Source organism: Pelophylax lessonae (genome assembly GCF_965119305.1).
Source record: "Pelophylax lessonae genome assembly, chromosome: 1".
In the NCBI taxonomy this organism is placed as follows: Eukaryota; Metazoa; Chordata; class Amphibia; order Anura; family Ranidae; genus Pelophylax; species Pelophylax lessonae.
In genome coordinates, this window is record NC_138768.1 from 511,770,640 (window position 1) to 511,787,693 (window position 17,054).

A 17,054-nucleotide genomic window follows, 5' to 3' on the forward strand; every position below is an offset into this window, starting at 1 on the left:
TTTTATTTTTTTTCTTCTGACATGTTGGTGTTATATGTTTTAGGGTCCTTTCACACGGCCGCTCTGTGTGTCCGCAAATCATCCAATCCGTTTGCGGATGATTTGCGGACATAATGTAAGTGAATGGCACTGCGGATGTCAGCGGAATACCATCCGCTGACATCCGATTTTCCTTCTTTCAGTTCTGTTCCGTTTTTTGGAATGGAACAGAACCATATTTTTTCATCCGTGTAAAAAACGGGAAGGAAGGAAAATCGGATGTCAGCGGTGTCATCCACTGACATCCGCAGTGCCATAGACTTACATTAGGGTCCGCATATCATCCGCAAACGGATGGGATGATATGCGGGCACACGGAGCGGATGACAGAAATGTCATCCGCTCCGTGGAAAAAAAAAAAAAAAAGTCCCGCAGCGGACCTTTCACACGGAGCGGCCGTGTGAAAGGAGCCTAACTTGGATGTTATAGGTTATTATTATTATTAGTATATAGGATTTATATAGCGCCAACAGTTTGAGGGGAAAATGTTCCGGTCCTTTCCCCGCCTAGGCAGGAAGTCGAGTGAGGGCAAGCTGGCCCCACTCAAATCTATGGCCCTGGAGGGCCGGAGCGAAGTCATACCTTGCTTCTCCCAACGGCCCCTAAAAGGACTTTTTTTTTTCTGCCTTTTTAATGTAGATGTGAATTCTGAGGTCTTTTTGACCCCCAGATCCCATATTAAAGAGGACCTGTCCTGCCTGTTTCTATTACAAGTGATGTTTACATTCCTTGTAATAGGAATAAAAGTGATAGTGTAATAGTGTAAAAATAAAACAAAAGTCCCGTCTCTCCGAGCTCGCGCCCAGAAGCGAACGCATACACAAGTCAAGCCCACCTATGTAAACGGTGTTCAAACCACACATGTGAGGTATCACCACGATAGTTAGAGCGAGAGCATAATTCTAGCCCTAGACCTCCTCTGTAACTCTAAACTAGAAATTTTTAAAGTGTCGCCTATGGACATTTTTAAGTGCCAATGTTTGTCGCCATTCCATGAGCGTGCGCGATTTTGAAGCATGACATGTTGGGCATCTTTTTACTGGGCATAACATTCTTTCACATTCTAGAAAAAAAATTGGGCTAACTTTACTTTAAAGCATGCACCTCCAACCCACATGGTGGTCAGAATACCATCCTTACAAATGGCTATAAATATCTTTAGTGTCATTAATTTGGCTCTGCCAAGTGGCATTGGCTCAAGAAGTATGTAGGCACCATCAAACAGGATGCACTACTCAATGTAACCTAAGAATAGCTGGGTTGGAAGTCGAGTAATGGTTTTGTGCTGTCTCTCTTCCTGGCCAATGTACAGTGCCTTTTGAAAAAGTATTAATTTCCCTTGAAATTTTCCATTTTGTCATGTTCCAATCAAAAATGTAAATGTATTTTATTGGGATTTTATGTGATAGACCAACACAAAGTGGTACATAATTGTGACGTGGAAGGAAAATGATAAATGGGTTTTTAAATTTTTTTACAAATATGTGAAAATTGTGGTGTGCATTTGTATTCCGCCCCCTGAGTCAATAATTTGTAGAACCACCTTTCTCTGCAATTACAGTGGAAGTCTTTTTGGGTATGTCTCTACCAGCTTTGCAAAATAGTTCAAGCTCTGTCAGATTAGATGGAGAGCGTCTGTGAACAGCAATTTTCAAGTCTTGCCGCAGATTCTCAATTGGATTTAGGTCTGGGCTTTGACTGGGCCGTTCTAACAAATGAATAGGCTTTGATCTAAACCATTCCATTGTAGCTCTGGCTGTATAATAAAGGTTGTTGTCCTGCTGGAAGGTGAAGCTCCGCCCCAGTCAAGTCTTTTGCAGACTCTTAACAGGTTTTCTTCTAAGATTGCCCTGTATTTGGCTCCATCCACCTTCCCATCAACTCTGACCATCTTCCCTGTTCCTGCTGAGGAAAAGCATCCCCACAACACGATGCTGCCACCACCATGTTTAAAGGTGGGGATGGTGTGTTCAGGGTGATGTGCAGTTTTTGTTTTCTGCCAGACATAGCTTTTTTACTTTTAGGCCAAATAGTTACATTTTCAAACCAGAGCACTTTATTCCACATTTGCTGTGTCCCCAACATGGCTTCTCGCGAACCGCAAACGGGACTTCTTATGGCTTTCTTCTTGCCACTCTTTCATAAAGACCAGATTTGTGGAGTGCACTACTAATAGTTGTCTTGTAGACAGATTCTCTCACCTGAGCTGTGGATCTCTGTACCGCCTCCAGAGTTACCATGGGCCTCTTGGCTGCTTCTCTGATTAATGTTCTCCTTGCCCGGCCTTTCAGTTTAGGTGGACGGCCATGTCTTGGTAGGTTTGTAGTTGTGCCATACTCTTTTCATTTTTGGATGATGGATTGAACAGTGTTCCGTGAGACGTTCAAAGCTTGGGATTTTTTTTTTAACCTAGCCCTGCTTTAAACTTCTCCACAACTTTATCCCTGAACTGTCGGGTGTATTCCTTGGCCATCATGATGCTGTTTGTTCACTAAGGTTCTTTAAAGCGGAGTTCCGACCTCAAAAACGACTTTGGGCCATCCGCTTGCTCTGTGTCACCTGTAAAAGAAATGGATAGTCCCGATTTTTTTTTTTTTTTTTTGTTTACTTACCTTGTTATTGCAGAAAATATACTTACCTTTCTTCCACTTCATTCCCTGCTAAACAGCTTCTGGGCATGCCCAGGAGCTGTGCAGGGGTGACGCGCCTGCCCCGGAAGTGACGAGCGGTGCAGTGCATTGTGGGACGGAAGAGGACGCAGAAGAGGACGCACTGGCTTCAGCTGCCCACACCTGAGATGGCAGAAGAGCGCTGAAGAAGAAATTTTCAAGGTAAGTATTTCTTCTAAAAGGTAAGTGCGACCTGGGACAGTTCAGAGGCTATCCATTGTGGAATGCACTAGCCCTGACTGTCCCGGGGGGTATTTTTAGTGAAAAATAGTTTCCGAGGCCGGAACTCCGCTTTAACAAACCTCTGAGGGTCTCACAGAACAGCTTTATTTATACTGAGATTAAATTACACACTAGTGGACTCTATTTACTAATTAGGTGACTTCTGAAGGCAATTGGTTCCACTAGATTTTGGTTAGGGGTATCAGAGTAAAGGGGACAGAATACATAAGCACGCCACACTTTTCAAATATTTATTTGTAAAAAAAAAATGTTAAAATCATTTTCTTTCTACTTCACAATTATGTGCCACTTTGTGTTGATCTACCACATAAAATCCCAATTATATATATATTTACACTTTTGGTTGTAACATGACAAAATGTGGAAAATGTCAAGGGGTATGAATACTTTTTCAAGGCACTGTATATCTAGAAGGGAGGATAAATCTCCTTAGTGGAGACCTTGGAAAGGTTGTAGTCCTTCAAATTCTACTAAAGAAAAATGTTTTTCATGCCTGATTGTGTCCACTTTGATGTGATCACTTGCTGGCTGAGACAAGAAGTAAGGGGAAATTTTCCCTAACACAGACATCGTAAAAAAAAAAACCTGAATCGCTCCCTCGCTACTGTATTCCCCTTCCACACCGCCACGGCGATCTGAGTGGAAGTCCGTCCCCTTTTCCCTGCAGCCTCTTGGGACATGTCCCAGGAGTCTGCGGGGTCATTCACGTGGCGCAGTGTGGCTCGCGCGTGCACAGTTCGCTGCCCACAGTTAGGATGCAGACGCCTGCACCCAAAGACCGGCAAAGAGCCAACCAGGTCGGATGAGGATGGATGAGGACATCGCTGGATACTGAGACAGGTAATTTGTGTGTTTTTTTTTTTTTTTTTTTTTTAAACATCGGCAGCTACAGTTTTTGTAGCTGCTGGCTTTTACATTTTTTTTTTACAGGGTCAATCTCCTTTTTAGGCACTTTGGTTTCTCTTGGAAAGAAGATATATAGAAATACAAATTAAAAATAAGTAGTGCCCACACTGTGCTCTGTATGCGGTACTCCTGGTAACATTTCCCCACTACATAGGTTATAATACAGGTGTGGCTGATCACTTTTACAAGCAAACTTGCTTGTAATATTTGGTGGTGCATAGTTCATGTTATACAAATCCAGTTAATTGTCCACATAAAATAATGCAAATGTATTTTATCAGGTTATTTTAGTATTTTTCTGATTTATTATATACACGCATACTGTCTATGGGGTTGTTGCCATGAAAGCAGATACAAAAGGGTTTGGATGGGTCTGGTCACTTCCTCCTTAGCTGCATTGTCAGCAGGAAATGCATAGCTAGCTGAAACTGCAACGTGTAAAGTGAGTAGCAAGCATCTACTTGTCCATGTTTTCTGCCTCAGCATAAAAGGCTGTGAGGCAAGGAATACAGCATGGAATGAGTGTATTTAATGATTCATATATTTTGCCTGCATTGAAAGCTTTTCTAAAAGTAAAATATAGCTATATACACCAGCTACAGCAAGCTGGCACTGTTTAATAAAGATAAAGGCCCATTTGTGCTTTTGCATTTTAAAAACCTGTTTCTCTTTCCTTCATTGACGGAAACAGCTTCTGATATTCATTACCATTGGTTATATTTCCTCCTAGGCAGAAAATAATTCTGGCTACACCCATGGGCAGTCCCAGGGGGTATACTCCCTCTCTCTGCTATAGCCACACTTTTTTTATTTTTTTTTTTATTTTCTGCCTAGTCAGGAGTAAGGACCTATTTCCTTGCTGGGATCTTTGACCCTTACAAAATTTTTTTAGATAGAAAAAGGGGCTGGCCTGCGAGTTAAATGCCACGCGAGGTCGCTTATGACCACAGGTCTCGGTCCGAGTCGCAGTGTTCTTCCTGGCTAACAGCCCCCCATTTAAATTAAGAAAGGTTCTGTCTGGAGCGGTGCCCGCCTGGTTCCTGGTATGGTGAGTAGCTGTCCACACCCCCCCTCCTGGAAGGTTTTGGGGTGGACGTGGGCCCTTCCTTGGGACGGTCGGACCCCCGGGTTCCCTTCCTTCCCGCAGGCACCCCCCACCTTGCCAAGTCCCTCATCCTGCCCACCTCCACACTGGGGCTATTTGTTGGTCTGGCCACTTTCCTGGAATGGGGGCAGGGCGCTACCTGTCGATGGGGCCAGGGGGGGTGCACCGTCGGCGACCGGACAATCAATTGTGCGGAAGGGGGGGGTTGTACCTGGTGGGGGCTCCTGCCAGGGCCACCTGTCCTGCCTGGATCTGTCCTTGAGGCCTGGTTTTCCTCCTGGGTCCCTGTGAGCCTCGTGGAGCCGCATGGGGCCGCAATTTTGTTGTAGCCTGTGTGTGTCTATTCATGGCGGCCATGTTTGGGTAGTCTGGCAGCCATTTTCTTGTGGTTTTCCATTGGCAATAGCGTCGGGTATGACAGTGGAGCCCTATGGGTGGCGATTTAGGCGGTGGGAGCCCCTGGTGCTGGCTTCTGGATCATTTTACTTCTTTATCGCCGCACATACAGTGCAGATTCTCCTGGTGGCTGCAGGTGCCTTCTTGGTGGCTATTACTTCTGCACACAGGGTATCAGAGCTGGCGGTGTTGTCTTGTCGCTCACCGTACCTGGTAGTTCAGAGCTAAAGTGGTGCTTCACCCTTGTCAGTTGTTCCTTCCTAAGGTTGTTTCTGATTTCCATCTGAATGAGGACATTGTGTTGCCTTCCCTGTGTTCTAAGCCTGAACATCCTAAGGAGATTGCCTTGCACTCTCTGGATGTGGGTTGGGCGATCAGGGTGTACCTTGTGCAACTGAGCCATTTAGGAAATCAGCCTTACTATTTGTCCTAATGGATGGATCACGCAAAGGGTTGGTCGCGCCTGCTGCGACCATTTCCAGATGGATAAAACGGACGGAGCTGCAGGCCTATTCCATCAAAGGTCAGGTTCCTCCATTCCCTGTTAAGGCGCATTCTACACGGGAGCTTAGTGCCTCCTGGACCTTCCACCATCAGGCGTCAGTGGGGCAGGTTGGCAAGGCGGCCACCTGGTCGTCTGTGCACACTTTCTCAAAATTTTCTACAATAGACGTGTTGGCATCTGCGGATGCTGTTTTTGGCCGCAACGTTTTGAAGGCTGGTGTTTGAGAGGATTAGTCTTGCTTTGAGGGTGTATGTTATTTTTCAGGTGAGCTCCAGTTTTACCTGGTTGACTAGGTTTAGCCTTTAGGGAATTTTTTTCCTGCTGTGTTTTTTCATGTTTGACGCTGCATTGGGACGTCATAATGGTCAAGAAGATTCTGGAGCTGTGTCCGCCAATAAGGGAAAGAAAATTGGATTTTTGTCTTACCCTAAAATCATTTTCTTTGATGTTCATTGACTGACACAGCACCCATCCCCTCGATTTTAAGTTGGGTTATTTTTCTTCTGACACTGCTTGCAACTAAACTGAATGCCTGAAGCAGGAAGTGGGAGTATACCCCCTGGGACTGCCCCATAGGTGAGGTAAAGCTTTTTCCTGCCTAGTGTCTTATTCCTGTAGGAGGCAGCATAACCCAATGGTCAAGAAGTTTCTTGAGCTGTGTCCGTCAATGAACATCAGAGAAAAGTATTTTATGGTAAGACAAAAATCTAATTTTTCAGAAGCCTGCTCTGGTTCCGTCCACAAAGCTTGACTATCTGGGCCTGACTCTGGACTCGGACTCCAGAAATTGCAGGCTGCAATTCGCCTCCTGCTGTCCAAAAAATGGTCGTCCCTCCGGACTTGCTTGCGGGTGCTGGGCCTGATGGTGTCTACCTTCGAGGGGGTTCCGTTTTGCACAGTTCCATACAAGGTCTCTGCAAGGGAAATTCTGACCAAACGGGACAAGACTCCGCAGCCTCTGGACAATCAGATCTGGCTGATTTGGGGAATAAAGGAGTCCCTGATATGGTGGCTTCGTTCTCCGGCACTTCGGTTATGAAATTCCTTCCTCCCCTTTTATTGGACAGTGGTCACCACGAATGCAAGCCTGCCTGGCTGGGGAGGCGTCCTTGGCAAGCATTCTGCTCAGGGAATCTGGACGCTGGACGAGTCCAGACTCCCGATCAATGTCTTGGAACTCCGAACGATCAGACTGTGTCTGAATCATTGGAAGGATCTTCTTCAGGGTTGTCTAGTGTGCATTCATTCGGACAATGCCACGGCCGTGGCTTATGTCAGTCACCAAGGAGGCACAATATTTCCTCGCGGCTCTGGAGGTAGCCGGCATTCTAAGGTGGACAGAACGGTTAGTTCCAGCCCTCTCCACAGTACACATTCCCGGGGTGGAAGATTGGCTGGTGGATTACCTCAGTTGACAGGCGTTGGACCACTGGGAGAATTCCCTTCATCCGGAGGCGTTTCATCAGCTGTGTCTCCGGTGGGGCACCCACTAACAGGTCAGATTTTAAGTATTACCTTGGGGAAATGCAGACTAGAATACTGCAAACACTGAGCAGCAAATGAGATCACCTGTGATGTCATTTAGTTATCTTGCAAACATGGCCTGTTAGTGGGCCCTGAGGACCGGAGTTGAGGACCACTGCTCTAGCGGACGCAACAGACATGCTGGTGGCCCCGTGGGGTCAGTATCGTCTGATTTTCGTCTTCCCTTCTCTCAAACTTCTGCCAAAATTTCTATGCAGGATCAAGGCAGAAGGGATTCCGGTCATCTTAGTGGCTCCAGACTGGTCTCACCGGGCTTGGTACGCTGATCTGGTGTGGCTGGTCGCCGACGTTCCTTGGCAGCTTCCTCTCAGGCAGGATCTGCTGTGCCAAGGACCGATTTTTACAGTCCCTGGCTTTGACAGCTTGGCAAGGTTTTTTTTTTTTTTTTTTTTTTTCCAACTTAAAGTGATTTTGTGTGTGTGTGTGTGTGTGTGTGTTTGTAACAAATATGTTCTACTTACCTGACTGTGCATTTGGTTTTGAACAGAGCAGCCTGGATCCTCCTCTTCTTAGTTCCCTCGTTGCTGCTCCTGACTCTTCCATCCTGTCAAGTGCCCCCACAGCAAGCAGCTTGCTATGGGGCCACCTGAGCTGAGCTGCAGCTCCCTGTGTCCATTCAGACACAGAGCTACCATTCGGCCCCACCCCTCTCTCTTCTGATTGGCTAACTGACTTTGGCAACCACGGGAGCCAATGACACCGTGGCTATGTCTCAGCCAATCTGGAGAGAGAGTCCGACGGCCGTGGGACTTGTGCCCATCGATTGGTATTTACCTCAGGTAAATAATAGGGGGTGCTGGGGAGGCTGCTACACCCAGAATGTTTTTTTTATCTTCATGCATTAGGATAAAAAAAAAACTTCTGACTTTACAACTCTTTTAAAATGTATCCCTTGCAGTGGGGCTGCACCTGCCCTGTAATGGTTAGTTGTTTTGTCTCCGGGAGAGAAGAAACACTTTTACTTACCAGATCCCCTGCTCCCTCGATAGATGGTGCTCCCCTACTCTCTGATGGTGGTAGACTGTTTCTTCGCATCAACCCGGCCAATTTTGTGCTAGGGACCCTGCATAAATCTTCATGTTAGGATCTTAGACCACAGGAGTGCAAGGAACCTGTCTAGCAGCCAGGAAAGAATGGAGGGGCAAATGCAGCCCCACCACAAGGGGTCATTTTTTAATTGCATGGAGTTGGGCTTTAGGAAGCTTTTCCTGTCTCTTGGTTACAATTCTTTTACTTACGTTGTGTCAGAGTTTAATTTTTGTATTCAGTGAGTGTGAAGCCCATGCATTAAGTCATTGGGAAATACTAAAGCACAATTTTAGCTTTATTGGTGTGAATATTATAGCAGATGGCATTTGCCATAGACGTTTATTGGCTAAAACCTCCTCAAGCATAAAATCGCAACACTTTCCCATGCTTGTGGAATCACAGGTACAAAGCAGTGGCTGTAGTCGCATAAACACAGTTTTCCCGTTTTAAGGGAAATACACCTTGCTCAAATGTGCAAGTAAACACAGATTTAGAAGTGATCAGCATTTACACAATTACTGCTGATTACAGCCATGTACTTGTATTGTAGCTATACACAGCAACTGTGACTCCCTGGGCGTGGGAAAGCACTAGGGATTTTACCTTTTTGAGCCATTTTCAGCTAATAAACATCCATGTGCATGAAGCCTTATTGTTCATTTTTTTTGTAAAACAATCTAGAAGCTACATTAGAGTTGCTAATAAAATTGGTGTTTATTATTTAAAAAAAAAATAAATAAAAAATTATTAAAAAAAGTGTGTATGTATGTATGTATGTGTGTGTATGTGTATGTATATGTATATATATCCCCCGCTGAGCAGGAGGATGTCAGCTGTGTCTCCGTGCTGTGTGCGGAGACACAGCTGTCAGTTCCCCATGCATCTCTATGGGGGAAATCGGATGGGAACGGACCGTCGGTCCGTTCTCATCCGATCCGCTGGACGGATGGAAAATAGGGTTTCCATCCGTCCAGATGACATCCGATCCCCCTTAGAGATGCATGGGGGGACCATTCAGATCCGCCAAAAAAACAGACAGGCGGATCTGAATGGTCCGCCTGTGTGAAAGGGGCCTTAGTCCGTAGGGTTCAATAATGAGTTGGCCCAAACTTTGCCGCTATAACGGCTTCAAATCTTCTGGGAAGGCTGTCCACAAAGTTTAGGAGTGTGTCTATGGGAATGTTTTGACCATTCTTCCAGAAGCGCATTTGTGAGCTCAGGCACTGATATTGGATGAGATGGCCTGACTTGAAGTCTCTGCTCTTATTCATCCCAAATGTGTCCTATTGGGTTGAGGTCAGGACTCTGTGCAGGCCAGTCAAATTCCTCCACCCCAGACTCGCTCATCCTTTTCTGTATGGACCTTGCTTTGTGCACTGGTGCGCAGTCATAATGGAACAGTCCATCCCCAAACTGTTCCCACAAAGTTGGGAGCATGAAATTGTCCAAAATGTCTTGGTATGCGGAGGCCCTTAAGAGTTCCCTTGACTGGAACTAGGGGGCCAAGGCCAACCCCTGAAAAACAACCCCACACCATAATCTCCCCTCTACCAAATGATTTTGACCAGTGCACCCAGCAAGGTGCTGAAAGACATGGGTGAGCAAGTTTAGGGTGGAGGAACTTGACTTGCCTGTACAGAGTTCTGACGTAAACCCGATAGAAAACCTTTGGGATGAAATAGAGCGGAGACTTCGATCCAGGCCTTCTTATCCAACATCAGTGCCTGACCTCACAAATATGCTTTTGGAAGAATGGTCAAACATTCCCATTGGCACACTCCTAAACCTTGTGGACACCCTTCCCAGAAGAGCTGCAGCAGGTAAATCTGCAAAGGGTGGGCCAACTCAATATTGAACCCTATAAACTAAGACTGGGATGCCATTAAAGTTTGTGTGCATGTAAAGGCAGTTGTCCCAATATTTTTAGTAATGTGGTCTATATATGGGTTGGACTGCTTTTGGCATCCAAGACGGACTTGATTCTCCTGGGAATAAGTCTTGGATGGTAGATAAGAGAATCTCATACTACACTTTATGCAAAAATCTGGGTCGCATTCCTACGCAATGTCCTTTTTTGTCTCTTTCGGTCAGTTGACCATTTCAACCCGTGCTTATACTTGACAACGTTTTCCTGGAAACTGTATATGCTCTCATAACCTTTTGATACTGTACCTCACGACACCACAAATTGGCAACTTTAGTCAGAGGCACCAGCTAAGAGGGCACCAACAACGACTTGACAAATTTCTCAGGAAGTTAGGAACTAGGTCCAAAATGTAGAAAGCATTGAATATGTTCTGTATGTTTTGTTGAGGCTTCACATCTGAGTGTGGCGACGTGTTGCATTTTGGTTAATTTTTCAAGCGAAAATGCACCAAAAAAAGCTTGGTTTTCCAAATTTGGCACTTAACCAAGCTCATTTTTTGTCACGTTGCTGCTACCCATGTTTTGGCTGCCATTAGGAATTAGCAGCACTGCAGGTTCGTCACGTGTTTTGGCGTGTTGGCAGAAACGCACGTTTTCTGCCCTTGTTTCGGCTGCAAGCAGATGTGAACGAGACTTAATAAATTGGTATTTGGCTTCTAGCTTTCTTTTTCAGCTTAACTGAACAAGCCTAAGCTAGTAGCTGATTGGTTGGTTAACTTGCACAGCTGCTCCAAATTTTGTCTGCTCCAGTTTTAGTAAATTCCTGCAGCCTGAGCTGCCCTACGGAGGACCAGAATAGAAACTATAAGAATAAATCCATATACCCCAGATCAGGTGTAAGTGTTGGGGAATGCAATCTCAGGCTGTAGACAATTTTTTGCCTATATTTTCAAGTTCACTTTAAGACTATAGATTCCATTTTGGTTGTAGTTTTCTAATAATGATATTTTATTCCTTGCAGGTATTGACTTTAAAATCAGAACTATAGAGTTAGACGGCAAACGAATTAAGCTACAGATATGGTAAGTTTTATTGTACATGTCTTCACTTCAAAATATTAAAATATTTATTCTTCACATGTGTAGATATTGTAGGAGACATTGTTGTCAGGCTTTCTGCTGCAGTGTTAGACGCTGCATCGTTTTTCCAAAACTTTCACGTTCTGTGTACTGTGTTTCTGCTACAAGGGAGTGTTAATTTACACAGGGAGGTTACAGTGAAAATTATCATAGTTATGATGCTAGGTCTTTTTTGGTGTTGGCTTTATGTATGAGCATGTGTGTGCACATACCGGCAAATAACACGCAAGTGCTATACAGCCCATCCTTGCGTTTTTTTTTTCTTGTTTTTGTTTCAGCCTAAAATGCCTGATCTTCATACATCAGTAAATTCTGCAAGTCTGAAGTTGATCTAATCAAACCAGCTGTCTAGGAAGGCAGAGTTTGTCCTTCAATTTTGCTTGTGGAACAATGGAGATGAGCTTACCACAGATGGCAGCATTATGTGGTTCCCACACTAAATAGAAGTAAGGGACTGTATGCTCATTACTGTTTAAATAATCAGTAAGGGGCGTGGACAAGTCAGAGACAACCACATGATTCAGGATCATTTCTGGTGTTTCTGGTTCCAAGCATCGTTCTTGGCGTATAGGAAGGGCCGGCTGGTGCCTTAATGGCGGTTCCTTTCGGTGATAGTTGTCATGACTACAGGTAGAGGAGCTAATACTGCATGTTGGATTCTTTAATGCAAACTGCAGCTTGGGCGGATACAGGCGCCCTTGGCAACAGCAGGACACAAGTAAGCTGAAGTTTGCTGTATAAACTGTAAATTAAATCCCACGCTAATAGTGTATTAAATAGTGCAAAGAATGTACAATAAAATATATAGTACAAAAACAATGGATATATATATATATATATATATATATATATATATATATATATATATATATATATATATATATATATATATATATATATACACACAATTCTTAAAAGAATAAATATATGTATGTGTAAAATATGTGCACTTGTAAAAAGCAGCTGCTGTGACTCTAAGAAAGCCTTAGGAACAAATGTACAACCAAAATTAAAACAGCGCTAGCATATAACCATCAAATCATTCCATGTGAAATTAACATCCTAATAATGTGAAATAAATAAATAGTCCTTTTAAAATTGGTGAAATATCCAAATAAAGTGCTCCAGTGCAAAATCTTAAATATTAAAGGTGCTCCAAGGTGATGGTGACCCCTCTTGGTTCCCCACTCACCGCAATGTCTGATTAAAACAGCTTGAATATATGTGTTGCACAGAGCCTCCTTTCATGGACTATCACTCGGTATCCCTGTGTCTCCTTAGGTTAGAAGTAGGTGAAGTCTACCTCCATAGACACAAGTTAAAAGATAAAAGCACCGCACATAGTGAAGTATGTATTTGTAAAATTTATTGCCAAAAAAGGTTTAAAACATACTCCCAAACAAAGCAAAATGGTATCGCAATTAGTAAGAGCGACAGTGGATGCCGCATCTGGCGTGCGTTCCACTGTACAACCAGGAAGTGCTTGCCGGAAGTGACGATGCGTCTAGTCCGTACCGGAAATTACGTCACGAGTTTCGCCCTCCTCCTGGGCGTTTTCAAAGACCCCCCCCCCCAGACACACAGACTAAGGGCTCTTTCACACGGGCGGTCCGATCAGATCTGCCTGTCAGTTTTTTAGGCGGATCTGATCGGATCCTCCATGCAGCTCTATGGGGCAGCGGATGTCAGCGGAGACACATCCGCTGACACCCGCTGCCATCCATATCCGATCCTGTCCGTGAAATCTTGACGGATGGAAACCCTATTTTTCCATCCGTTCAGGGATCGGATCGGATGAGAGCGGACAGGCGGTCCGCTCTCATCCGATCCCCCATAGAGAGCAGCGGGGGCTGTGACACCTCCCTCTCCGCACTGCAAGCGGAGACGGAGCTGTCATCCGCCGGCTCAGCGGGGATCGGCAGATCGATCCCTGCTGAGCAGCACGGATCCGCCTACGGAGGCGGACCGTGTGAAAGAGCCCAAATGGTGCATTTAAAGTTCACTTTAAAAAAATAAATAAATAATAAATGTGCACTCTGTAGGTAAAACAAAGTACATTTATTATTTTATAACTGATATGGATATTTTGGAATCATTCATGTTTGAGTTCTTATTTTCTGATATGGCTTAGACTTTTCCCTGCAGTTAGGTTCTGCCTTGGTTTTCTCTCTGAATTTATTCTCCACCATATATGTGATATTTATTGTCCGCATTGTGGGAGAAGAGGTCTGTGAGCTATTTTAGGCCTGGTTCACACTAATGCAACTGCAATTTCATACAATTTCTAGTGCAATTATGAGGTGCAACTGCAGTACGATTTGGAATTTGTTTTTCTTTTTAAAGATACTTGAATTGGGTTTTCATAAATTTTGTACAAAACTACAAACAATACAGTAATAGACCATTTACAGACAAAACCAAACTATGCCGCTCGTGCCTCGCTAAAGCGGAGCGCCACCAAAAGCGGAAGCTCCGCTCGTCTGCCTCCGCTGCCACATTTGGCACCTTTTTTTTGGGGGGGGGGCGTTACCTGGTTCTGACAGGTACTCGCTCTTCTTTCCGGCTCAGTTCGTCGCGGCCGCAAGGTTTCACTGCCGGTTTTCCTTAGTCAGGATGGTGGCGCCAGCACCTGATAGCCAATTTAAGTCTCGGCTCAGGGCAAGGACACCGCTGGATATCTGGACAAATAAGTGCCATAATGTTAAGTCAGCAGCTACAGTATTTGTAGCTGCTGACTTTTAATTTTTGGTAGGTCCTGGAGTTCCTTTTTAAGGTGCAATGTTTGTAAAGAAATTGGTGGTACAAGTAAAATTCAAGGATACAGAAAGGGGGGAAGAATGTAAGTCAGAGGGCAATACTGCAATACAGAATGTAATCAGACAAGGTACATACTAATATATTGGATCCAAAGATAACCAAGGGGGCTAGATACCCATTTATGCCTTATTTTATTGAAGAAGTTTGGCCTCTTCCTGAGTTCAAAAATAAGTGTATGCAGGGGAAGACTGTTCTTAATCAATTTTAGGCCAGGTGGTCAAAGTAGGGAGGGTTGTTCTTTCTAGAAGAGGAGTATGGTCTTTTTTAGCAAAAAAAGTATAATATACATAACAAAAGTTTTTTGACATGTGCAGAGACAGGAAGCTTGGTTAAAATATCCAGTAAAAATGTTTTAGGATGTAATATATTGGGTAGACCCTACACTGGAAATAAAAGAATCAACCTCAAACCAAAACGCATGGACTACAAGGCAGGGCCAGAAACGGTATATGAAATCGGCAGCGTTTCCGCACCCCCCTAAGTATTCAGATGTGGGCAGTAGATCTGACTGTGATGAAATATCTTCAGTTGTTTCATTTTATCCCTGGAGCTCTTATAGGTGTCGGTGAACTCTGTCCAGTCCTCATCTGTAAGTTGTATATTCAAAGTGGTCCAGCGGACTTGGGCAGCGGCAGACCTAGGATTAGAATCAGCCATTACAGTAGACTAGTATTAGGAAATTAGTTTAGTGGTGTCTGACCTCCTTAGTAATCTCTCCAGTGGATCTAGGGATAATAGGGGCAGTCCTGGGCTAAATTGTGCCCTTAAGGGCATGGCACATATGATGATAGAATAAAAATGAGGGAGGAAGGTTAAATTCGGGAGACTGGATTTAGCCCAGTTTACTCAGAAACCTGTGAATAAGCCTGAGTCTTCCATTTCATATTTGATCGTATCATCAGCATATAATGAAATACATTCTTATTTGGTGCTGATAGGAAGGCCCTGTATGAAAGAAGAGGACTGAATGCGAAAAGCCAGGGGTTCAACAAGTATCTAAGGAGACTATAACACGAGTATTGAAGTGTCCATGGGGGTATTGCAAATTTTGAAAGAGTCTACGTATATTCATTCTAGTAGATCGGCTATAAATAAACCCCTCTTTGATCACTGCACCAGCTTGGGGACCATCTTGTTTAAACACTTGGCGAGGACTTTGCTAGAATCTTTACATCTACATTGATTAATAAAATAGGTCTGCAAGATTTACAATTTGAATGGGTCTTTATGTGACTTTAAGATAAGGACAATTCGAGCTTCTCGCATAGAAGGGGGAGAAGGGGGAAGAAAGCCCTCATCCAAACCATAGTAAAGGTGCGCAAAAGATAGGGACGTAACCAATGGTTAAACTTGCTATACCACTTGGCCAGGAACCCATCAGACCCAGGCATGTTATGAGAGGGCATCCTGGAAATCCCTAACTCCTATCTCATCAGTAGTACTGGGATCAACCAATGCACAGTTGCGCCTGGGAGTTGAGGGAAGAGAAGCACCAGTCAAATATGTGGACAATAGGTCCACAGTAGTGATATATAACTGAGTGTAAAAGGTCATGAAAATCCAGAATTTCATTAGGAGCATCACCGATACGGCCGTTGGGCATGCAAATCTGGGGAATGGAAGTGGGAATGTTAATTAACACTGATACTGGTTGCACTAATGCAGCACAAAGAGGTTAATTAACTACCACTGGTTGGTCACTAATGCATCAGTGACCAGCAGTGGCAATACATTAACCCCCTCATGCTGCATAATACAAATACCATTGGTAATTAAATTAACCACTTGCCAACCCGTCACAGTACATATACTGTGACAGGGTGGCAGCGACAGGTGTACGTCGCTGCCTGTTTTTGGTGTATGCCCCTGTTCTATCTATTTTAAAATTATTTGGGGGAAAAAGTCATTTTCGGTTTCGGTTTTCGGCTAAGGGCATCCTGCATTTTCGGTTTCAGCCCAGAATTTTCATTTCGGTGCATCCCTAATTCACGATATATCCGGTTGCTAAGAAGCAGGCCAGGAAGCTGGCCGCCACATCCCTCACGGGCTGAATGTAAGAAAAAGAATTGGAGGGGACACCACACCAACATTAAAAGAGGGAAAAAAAAATGGCTTTGGGTCCCCCCAAAATCCATACATGACCCTTATCTGAGCATGCAGCCTGACAGGAAAGGGAGGGTAGACAAGCAAGTGCGCCCCCCAAACTATACCAGACCACATGCCCTCAACATGGGGTGGGGGGCACCCCAAAGCACCTTGTCTCCATGTTGATGGGGACAAGGGCCTCTTCCCGACAACCCTGGATGTTGGTTGTCGGGGTCTGCGGGTGGGGGGCATATTGGAAACTGGAAGCCCCCTTTAACAAAGGGCCCCCAGATCCTGCCCCGCCTCCCCATGTGAATGAGTACGGGGTACATTGTGCACCTACCCATTCACCAAAAAAGTAGTGTAGTGTTACAAAAGACAATAGACCGTTTCTGGCAAGTCCTTTATTAAAAATGTCTTCTTTTTTCTTCCTCGGGTCTTCCTCTGCTTTTTCCTCTGGTCTTCTTCCTCCTCTGCCGCTCCCGTAGCCGGAAAAAAACAAAAAAGAAAAACCCCTGAAACTCCTCCGACGCTGTGCATTATGTCATTCGTTAGCCCTGCCCTCTTGTGAACGTCACTGCCCCAGGGCATGATGGGTCTGTGGCCTTAAAAGGGGGCGGGGTCCTTGGATGACGAAATTCGATAGCCATGCCCCATTTTTTCTATATGAAATGTGTGACATTAATGCGGACAGACCGGCAAGGCGCAGC

At 44.6% G+C, this 17,054-nt stretch overlaps 1 protein-coding gene across 1 annotated transcript in view; it reads left to right on the forward strand.

Annotated features, from left to right (window-relative positions):
- RAB8A (RAB8A, member RAS oncogene family) overlaps nt 1–17,054 on the forward strand; it is an 85,041-nt gene that overhangs the window by 25,641 nt on the left and 42,346 nt on the right. Inside the window, exon 2 of the mRNA XM_082270670.1 lies at nt 11,325–11,385. Within this exon, the coding sequence (XP_082126796.1) occupies nt 11,325–11,385 (61 nt within the window). The remainder of the gene's footprint in view (nt 1–11,324; nt 11,386–17,054) is intronic.